The 10,582-nt window shown below is 29.5% G+C and overlaps 1 protein-coding gene across 1 annotated transcript; it reads right to left on the minus strand.

Moving 5' to 3' along the window:
- Positions 1-1,379, minus strand: AHP4 (HPT phosphotransmitter 4). Its single transcript, XM_020373344.3, has 6 exons — positions 1,224-1,379; positions 996-1,126; positions 835-903; positions 578-649; positions 403-475; positions 1-330 (listed from the first exon to the last, which is right to left on the minus strand). Exons 1-6 carry the CDS (start codon positions 1,287-1,289, stop codon positions 283-285), a joined length of 459 nt encoding a protein of 152 aa, XP_020228933.1. The 5' UTR covers positions 1,290-1,379; the 3' UTR covers positions 1-282.
- Between the last annotated feature and the right edge of the window lie 9,203 nt (positions 1,380-10,582).

Raw genomic sequence — 10,582 nt, forward strand, 5'->3', positions numbered from 1 at the left:
TAAAATGAAGAGAGTTGTGATGATTGAGCCCAAATAAGTTACATAGAGAATTACAATGACATTGCTTGTATTTTGATGTAAACTAAAGAGCTCTAGAGCAAGATTCCTTTCCTTGAGCATTTGAAAACAAAACTGATATTTGGAAGCATAGTATTAGTATCCCCAAAGGGGTCCTATTGCCTTTCCTAATCATGTGGTGAAATATGTATTCTTCTTCTTTCTTTCAGTTACAAAATTCACCAATTACATGTTGCCTTCATCAAATGCACATCCATAACCTCTTTACTTGGGCCGAAATGCTGTTTCCAAGGGCCCAGCTTGCCTAGCCAGCTGCACAAACAAAAAGGAACTCTCCCTAAGACTAAGCCAACAAATATATGCATACAAATACCACTCACTCACCTGAAAATATGTTTCAAGTTTCTTTCTGAGTGCTGCATATTCCTTCTTCATTTGTTGGAAGCTCCTCCTGCATCTGCATGTTCACACACATAATGAAGGGCACTCAATAAAATTTTAGTTTTATTCCCTTGAGAAAATGTTAGTGTGAATGAAAATAAAGTTAAAGCTGGATTACCCTTCTGCATTTCCTGCCCTGCAATATTCCCTAAACAGAGTGCATTCTGCTTTCACCTTTTTGGCTCCGATGCTGCAATCCACAACAAAAGAAAATTCATCAAATCATTAGGATTCACTGTTGTATCAAATAAAGCCAACAGTGGTATGTGCTTTTTTTCTTTCTATTTTATATAACTAGGACATAATTTTCTCCTACCGGTCGACCGATAAAGTGATACTTCTAGATAATAATTCAGTTATGATTATTAGGTATACCTTGAGCTGCTTCCTTTGAACTGGTGCATGATTGTGTCCAGTTTGTTGAAATCCAGTGGGTTCCTTTCGCTGGCATAAGCACAGGAATGATAGTTAACAAAAATAGAAGCAGAGAATGTAAATGAAATATCAAAAAACATGATGGAAAATGGTTAACTAACAGTGTTTGGTCCAAGTTAGAGATAAGCCTGGAGGAATCGCGGTAGTAAAGAGTGACAATTTCCTCAACAAAGTTAGGATTAGCATCATCCTGCAATTCTTCCAGTTGGATAAACTGCTCATCCAGATGTCCCTGCAAATCCAAAGTGGAGTATGAAGAATGAAGAAGCTGATGAATAGAATTGTGCATGACTGCATGTCTTTGGTTAACACTTAACACACAAACAAACCTGATCAAAGAGGGACTGTTTGATTGCAGCAAGGTGTCTGAGGGAATGGGTTCTGTTTCTGTCCATTGTTGAAAATGAAGAATAAAGAGAAAGAGTGAATTCTTGTTTAACTTAATGGACTCCCAATGCATGGTTTCCAAGTTGGGATAGCACCGGTTTTTATATGGGGAGGGAGAGTATCATCAAACTCACAAAATAAATACACATCAATTTTTTATTTTATCTCACAAATTTAAACAAAATATTATAAGTAATACTCACAAATAATATATTAAAAGTTCCTGATTCAAATACTTTGACATTTATGTTCTTTAATCAAAAATTAATATTTGATTCTCTTCTTGAATTTGGAGTCTCAATCATAAACATTACCCTATATAAGAAACAATTATACCTCTCTCTCTATATATATAAAATACATGTCAATCCTTATAATTAAGCTTCTGTAGGCTAATAAAATTATTATAAAATTGTTTTGTATGCAAACCTATTTTTAAATTTTTTATAAATCTTTTTTAACTAATTTATGAAAATAACCCAGTTTAGATGTTATTAATTATTTTTTTAAAATTTTTATTGTCACTAATTTGTTTGAATTTTTTTTTCCACTTTAAATAATTAAACATGTCATTTTATATTTATTAATCACTTTATTAATTAATTTGATCAACCATTTTAGTTCAATCATTTAGTTTAAAATTTTTCAATTTTTCAATTTTTCAACTTTTTTTTTCTTATATTAATTAGTTGGGAAGATTCAAAACCCATGTTTGAATGACTTGATGATCACCACACTTGTTATGATTTAGTTACTACATGCCAGAAATACAACATATAACATATCTAAGGTGATCATGCAACAATTATAAAATCAACGTGTAAGCCATATCTATATGGGGTAGAAGGATAAACTACTAAAAGTATAAACCCTCATGGACTATATACATACCATGCACAAGTATAAATACACTATATAAGTACATAATTGTATACAAGATAGACCATACGTTGTCAAACAACACCTATATACAACTTGACTATATCGGAATAGCCATGAACAAAACAAAGTCACCACCAACATGACTTACCATTGACTGCACAAGTTGTCTCACTAATCCTATTCTGCTCCCATGAAAAATCATGATCGTTGCAGTTCCAACTACAAAGAAAACATAGGATAAATCGTCCTATAATCAGAACTAAGCATCTATCAATTTATAACTCATCACTATTAAAAACATCTCAACACATATCAACTTATAATTCATCAATAACACCATTTCATCACAACAACATATCTTATAATATCACAAAAGTATCAACACAAATAGCTTTGAAAAACTAATGCGTCATCACACACATCAACTAAAGATATCTCTTACAATAGGCTTGAACAGTTTTAGTGGCTAGATTTTACTGAACCATAATGTGTGACCTATCACAACCAAGTCAACTAACAACTCAATTTGATTTCTCAAGTTCACCACTTAAACTAGGAAATCTATGACTAAATTAGGGCCAAATTGAAACCAAAAATTAAAGTGAGACTAAATTGAAACTTTAAAATATTATAAGGGACCAAATTAGGCTTTTAGCCCTACTATCAGGGTAGAATAGTTTGGATATGAGTTTACCATAACATTAGTTTTCATCACTAAGACACCTATGAGATTAGCTCATTGACTACCCTCTAAGTACTTCGTCCCTACCATATTCGGTTAGGAACTAAGTCTTCAACTTTGTACTTTACTTAATTAGTCTCTTTATATATGTATGTTTCAACCTTACCCACATACGAATACCACATAAATCCTAAAGGAGATAACATACAACTTACCATTCAACAGTCAACTCACATAATGGGATATTTAATTTTCGAAGTCATCACTTACTCTTCTATGGTTTCATGTATCTTAAATAGGACATGTATCTCAATCACATGTTTAATAACTTAACAACTTAGCAGCTTGAACAACTCAACAATATACAACTTTACAACTCAATCATCTATCAATTATCCATCAACTTATAACATATAGATTCTTCATCATACATCATCATTAATACAACTTATTCATCATTATTCAACTTTTTAAACCACTTAAAACCACAACTTTCATCATGCAACTTGCATCTAGCGCCACTCATAGGACGTTTGACGTCATTCAAGTAGGGGGATCCTTATCTTGCTCACATATGACATCGAACTACCTGCACCCAACGTGGTTGAGGTAGAGAGTCTATCACTTTCTTATGTTTGGCATGACAAAATCCATGTTTGATCTCAATCAGGCAGATGGTCTCTACTTGACTCACGTTCGACACTACACATTAGCGCTCGATGCGAATCTTGGCAGTGTTAAGTCTATCTCCTCACACTTGGCACTATTCAATCCCATGCTCGAAGTGATTCCAATCCAAGACAATTCTCTTTCCTAATACCCAATACCATTGATCTTGCGCTTGACGTGAGTAAAATAGAGACCTTTCTTTTGGGTCATGCGCCTAGCACGATATTGATTTTTGCACTTATGCAGAAATTGAATTCAATCAAAATACCTTAAATTTCCGCACATAAAAACATGCAACCAATAACACAATATATATACATCACGTGTAGTTCAAAAACTTAAATATTAATTTATAAAATTTGGCTAATTTTATAATTTTTAGTCAGATGTTAATTTTACCAAATATATTTAATATTTTATTGAAATAGATATAAACACAATATGAAATAAAGTATATCAGAAAAAAAATAGTCACACTTAAAATCTTTAATAAAGATTAACGATAGATATTTTATATTAAAATCATAATTAAAAAATATATATGATTGATTACTTGCATATTTTACTTAAAGTTTAGCATCATATTCAACTAAAAAGTGTTAGAATGATTGATGGATTTAACTTGTGAAAAATATAATTTTTACTTACTATTGAATAATTTTTATTTGTCTTAATGAATTAGATGATTAAATTTATGTCATAAACTTTATGTGATAAGACGTTATAAAATAAGTATTTACTTATGTTATTTAATCAAACGCATCCTATATATTCCACCAAAGTACTTAAAAACAAAACTTTATGCAAGTAATTAAACAGAAAACAGGTTTAATACTTTAGATAGCACCATTAACAACAAACATAGTGCTGGTACGGAGCACTCGGCGCATCATTTGAGATTTTGTTTAAACACAAAAATAAAATAAAATAACGAAAATTGAATTGACAAGATACGAGTCATGACGTTCGACTCATTTATCCAAACACGTATCATTCAGCATTTGAGATGAAAAACTAAATAAATAAATTATGCATCAATATATTGAATCGATATTTTGTTTTAAGTTAGGGTGTAAATGAATTAGATTGTCTTGGGATTGGTCTGATTTAAGACATAATTTAATAAAACATAATTTGAACAAGTGAGTTGGGTTTGTGTATTTTAATGAAGCAATCTAACCCATAATTTGAATTTAATTGGGTTGGATCGAGTAATCAAGTAAATTTATTAAAATATTAATATATTTTAAAATAAAAATGGAAAATGAAATATAAAATAAATTTTCAATATTTTTTCAAATAATACTAATATAGATTATGATTGATGCATGTCTTAACTAAATATATAATTCATATTTTATTATTAATATTAATTTTGTGTTGAATTAATTGGGTTAGGAACCCATTAACTCGTTATTCAACCTAGAATTTTTGAATAAGTTTTGGAGATTGAGTTGTTATATTTAATAACTTTTTATACAATATATGATAAATGTGTTGTTTATTTGTTGTGTTTTGTAACTTTTCCTTGTATTATAAAACCTATCCGATCCATTTCACTGGTTCCAATTGTCTATTGTCAATTTAAAAAATAGCGAGAGAAAATGTACCAAAGTGGAAGGGGTTAATTCCCAAGTGAATCAATGTTCAAATTTCCATTTGAAAGAGATATTACATTTCATATTTGATCATGCATGTCTCAAATAAAATTGACTCCAAAAAAGATACATCTGTAAAAATTTAGTTTTATTAGTTAATCATATTATTTGAAAATATTTTAATTCAAAAGTAGTTTTTATTATAAACAAAAGAAATGGGCATCGTTAGATATGGATGCGGTGACTGTGTGGCACCAACCAAATGCAAATTCTCTGAAAATGAGATAAGAAAGGTGATGGAGGGAAGATGAAGATGCATTGACATATTCCTTTGTATGCTCTACGGATGCATAAAACAAAGAAAGAATAGTTAAGGCAGAAATTCTTTCCCTTTTTAATAGGAGACACATACCAAATTAGCATATGTCCCACTCAACTTAGTTGATCCCAAAATATTAATTAAGACATTCCTAAAACAATATTATTGGGCATCGCATGAGACAAAGAATTTATCCTAAAAGAGACCCCCAAAAGATTGCTTACGGCCATAAATCATATAAATTATTACACCATCTTACAATACAAAATCATTTCTTTCATCACATTACATTCATTCACTACCCGACCTTAGCACAGCCTCCAGGGACAACTGTTCCAGGTCCCAATTTTGAAGGGACAAAAACAATTATTTACTCTATATAACATTAATTAATTATGAACAACTAATTAATTAATAGATAATTTTTCACTTTTCAATAAAAATATACTCATAATTTTAGAAAAATCAATCTATAATGTTAAATATAAAAAGGAAAATGTAGTAAATTATTAATTTTTTTTCATTTCACCATGAATATCTATTAACATAAAATCATTAATAAAATTTGTTCGAGATTTTCTCTTTTTTTTCCTTTACATTTAATTTCTCTTACTCTCTTTTTATTCTTTGAATTGTAATCTCTTTTACTATGTTAGAATCAAATTGTAAATCTCAACTTTACGATTATTATGAGCTTCTTTGAGATCTGTCACTATTATCTTTCCCTTTTTCATTACACAATAGTCTTTAAAAATAGTTTTTGATCTCATACGAAACAACTATATTATATTCTAGTCATTTTTTTAGCAAATGTTTGCTGGATTTTTTTTTTTTCTTGTTTAAACATTTGAGTTTGAGAATTAGAGTTGGCCCGCATGCATTATATGTGTTTTAAGAAGGTTTACAACATGAAGAACATACTAGAAAAAAAGGTGGAGAATGTTATTGATTCCATGAAAAGACATTTATTAATATTTAATTGAGATATTTATTTGATATATTATACTTCTCATCAATTATAGAGTGAATAACAAATCATATCAATATAGAGTTTTATGTCTCTGAACTTCTAATGTACAATAAGTAATATTAAAGTAGATAGTTCAACTAATTGATCAACTCAAATGAGTATTAGTTAATATAATTGAGTGAATTCAAGAGTATAATCTCTTATTGAACAATAGAATTGACAAGCGATCTAAGGGTAATATTGTATTAAAAGTCTTCCTAAAATGTGGAAGAGGTGGCTAATTGATGAGAATTAATGATGATACAAGTAAGCTATCATTGAATACTCGTTAATGAAAAAAAAAATTCTACTCAAAAGGAACATACCATATAAAAAAGTTAAAAGATTCACACATAAAAAAAGAATTTCAAATGAAGAAAATTTCACATCAACTACGTAGAAAATATCTATAATTTGAAGTTGACTTACGATGCAGTAACAAGTTTTTTACAATAACTTATTCACTACCAATGATAAGGTGATTTTAAAACTCCCGACATGTCGTGCACCATCTAATTGATGTTTTATCCTCGTAATTATTTTTTCTAATCAGTAAAAAAGCGATAAGAAAGATGTAACATAAAACTTTGTGCTTACCGGTCTAATTTGGTTGGAGACAAAATAGAAGAAGAAAAAAATGAAATTAGTTGATTTCTGTTCTTGAACAATTAGCATTGTGGTTAGAGTTTACACAACACGAGTAGAACAGAATTAGCAAAACTTGTAGTGCTGAAAAGAAGACCACGTCAGATTTGAGTGTGGCGAGATATGGCGCCAAAAATTTCAATGATTGACATAAGAATGAGTGGTCCTGGTCATTTGTTTCTCTCCAATTTCAGCATAGCAAGATTGTTTAAAAGAGAAAGAAGTGTTGCAGAAGAGATTCTCTTTACATTCTTTCTTTATTCGTAATTCGTATGTCACAGTGCAGTGAAAGAACAATGCAAGGGCGTATTTGATCTACGCTACAGTTTCTCTTTTTTATTATTTATATTTTGTATTGTAAATGTGGTCACATCTGCTCCTTTGAGGTGGGTGGAAGGAAGAGGATCAGAATCTCTCTGTCTTTTTTAACATTCTTGGTTTTATTTTATTTCTTCTTTCTCTTGTCACTATCTCCTATGTTGATAAGAATCCCACCATGGACAATCATCGTTCTCTCTATGTGAAACTCATTTCCTAACGGATCCATATAATATAAAATTTGCATCATCAAGACACGTGTACGTCATTTTTCCAAGCCATCTCGGGGTATGTACCATTACAACCAACACCCATGCAGAATCATATTCATTGTTACCAAAACAAATTAATAACACACGAATTTACAAATTAATACTGCACATGCCAATCTAGGATGACTGCAAAACTAGTCTTTAGGTTTCTTTTAACTATAAATTATTTCAAACACAGTTAAACTAAACAGGCTAATAACACGAGGTCAGAAAACTTTGGCTGCATCTCCTAAAGAGAGGAAGATCCAATTGCATTGAAAGGGACATGATTGGAACACATAGAATGTGTTTAGAAAACAGTTGAGTTGAACTCAATTAGAGTTAAAAATATAATTAAACTCACAAGCTTTTGCTTTTTTATCAGAATACATGTGTTTTCATTCAATATGATTTTAAACTGGTATCATATCATACATATAGCGAGTGTCTCTGATTGGTTGTATGTCAAGAATTAATGAAAAAGCATATATAGCAATTTTTTTCTCTTTTTCTTTTTTCTTTTTTTCTCATCAAGAAGTGTGCGCTGACACGAATAATCCAATTCCAAGGCTGTGGAGAGGTTAGCTGAGGTTGCTTTCTAACTTCTGAGTGGCTTTAGCCTTTAGGGGGATTATTCACTTATTCTTGTCTGGAAGGAAGCATCAATTCTATTTCTACTGTGCATGTGATTGATAGCAGCTAGCATGGCCACTAAAGCCAACTTTTTACCCAAATTTTGCATGAGACAAGATCCTTGTAGTTGTAGCAAACATGGAAAATGAAAGGACCAAATAATCATGATTGGGTCACCAGCAAAATCAATAAAAGTAACTCCTTGTGAACCTTTCTGGAAAGGATATATGCCACATAATAATGCTGTCATGAAATGAGGCACCTGTTACCAACAAATGCATGCAGTTAGTTGTTGGCATTTTCAAAAGATTCCCCAAAAGATAAATACAATATGTTCCTATTTACATATACAAGTTGTTGGCAGATATTAACTACTGTTTCTAACGGTTTCATATCAATAGTATGGTTATAAAAAATATTGTGTACATAAACACACATGATGCAATGATCGGCTAAATTCTATATATAAATGAAGCACCCTTTGAGATAAAATTAAATTATACAGACTTGTCTATATTCCAAATTCACATCTTCACTCATGTATCTTATCTACACTCTGATGTTCCTTGGGTGAAACCTCGCCTTAAATTTAACATGGATATAGCTTCAGCTACTACACATCAAGTTTGGGAAGATCAGGACAGTAATCTCTCTTATCTGCACTCGTCGTTGAAATCCCACCGCAAAATTTATCACAGACAATGCGTCAAGTTTGATTATCCCCATGTTATCTAACCTTGAGACACGTGCAGGATGTCATACTTATCTTTAATTTAAATTTCATCCTATATCAATTATATTAATTTAAATCGTGCTCCATTTTGACAAAACTTTACTATACCACCATAATTATTATTATTGATGTTATTCTTCCAAAAATACATTGCCCCTAAAAAATGTTATTTAAATAAATATTGTCGATTTTGGTAGTTATCGAAATAATGTATCATCTAATATTTTAGTTTGTGTACAAGTTAAATATTTATGTATATAACTAAAATTTATAATAAAGTATATATATAAATAAATACTATATAAATCATATTTAAAAATTATATAAATAGATAATTTTAAGTATATAAATTATATTTTATATTTGTAATAAATAATTTATATTATTTTACAATATTATTTTTATTAATTTATTGATAATTTATTTTTAAAATATCAAGATTTAAACTTATAGATAATTATGATAAATTAAATTAAATTAGATAAGAAATTAAAAAAAAAATTTAAGAAAAACTTCTAAAGACAATATAAATTCATGTTTAATATATAAAAATTAATTTATTTTTAAAACATTAAAATTTAAATTCATGAATAATTATGATAAATAAAAACTGAATTAGATAAGAAGTTAAGAAAATTCTTAAAAATATTTTTGTCAAAAAAAAAATTTCTAAAAAGGTCTTATGTTAAATAGAAATTTATATATAATATATAGGGGTTGTTTTTTATGAAAAAATGTTAACAAAACTTTGTATTTAAGTTTTAGGATAAATAAACTGATACAAAATTATTTTTGTTTAATTAATAATTGAATTTGAATTTAAGATATTAAATACGTGTAAGAAAAAGTTTATCTGTTGTGGTTTTTGTTAATTCAATCATAATGGTATCCCTTAAATAATTTCGTAAAAAAAAAAAATCCATTAATTTTGCACTTAACGAGTCTCAAATAATTTATTAGTCAAGTGTGTCTCTAATAGTAACATAAAGTGGGTCTGTCCAAGACCGATTAGCCTTTAGAGTGATTATGTAAGCATATATTAATCAATTATTGTTAAAGCATAAACAATATTCATGAGGCTCCTCGTACTGTCGTACAGATTATAAAACTACTCGCACCCATAGTGACGGACGGATTGACTATGCGAAAGCAGCCCGAAACTGTCCCCAAGGCTAACGCATTTGAATATTTGACTCAACTCAACTTATTTGACCCAACTATTTTGCTGTGGTGCAGGAGCACTAATTCATGACCCTGCTAGCCAACTATTATGACTCAACTTGGATTAACTTTCTAACTAACAAGAGCTTTTAATTAAAACAAATATATCCAAATCTCAACTTTTAAAAACAAAATTACAAGCATTTATAAAGAAATTAAAGGAGGAAAACAATCAGATAAATTAATTTCAATACAACATAAGTTTTAATCCACTAGAGTCAAGCTAGTAATATCAAGTTAAAGTATTACACATAGTTGTAGATTCTAATCCTAATACTGTTATTATATGTAATTCCGATAAAAACAAAACAAAAACTATAATATTAATTCCTCAACAAAAA

Source organism: Cajanus cajan, chromosome 10 (genome assembly GCF_000230855.2).
Source record: "Cajanus cajan strain Asha chromosome 10, NIPB_CcT2T_4, whole genome shotgun sequence".
Lineage (NCBI taxonomy): Eukaryota > Viridiplantae > Streptophyta > Magnoliopsida > Fabales > Fabaceae > Cajanus > Cajanus cajan.

Bases quoted from the DNA above. Each gene is read 5' to 3' on its own strand.
- AHP4 (XM_020373344.3), bottom strand. From the start codon at position 1,289: ATGGACAGAAACAGAACCCATTCCCTCAGACACCTTGCTGCAATCAAA. The intron at 904-995 runs GTTAGTTAACCA...TGCTTATGCCAG, and splicing joins TCTAACTTGGACCAAACACT to CGAAAGGAACCCACTGGATT. The intron at 476-577 runs GTAATCCAGCTT...GTGAACATGCAG, and splicing joins AGGGCAGGAAATGCAGAAGG to ATGCAGGAGGAGCTTCCAAC.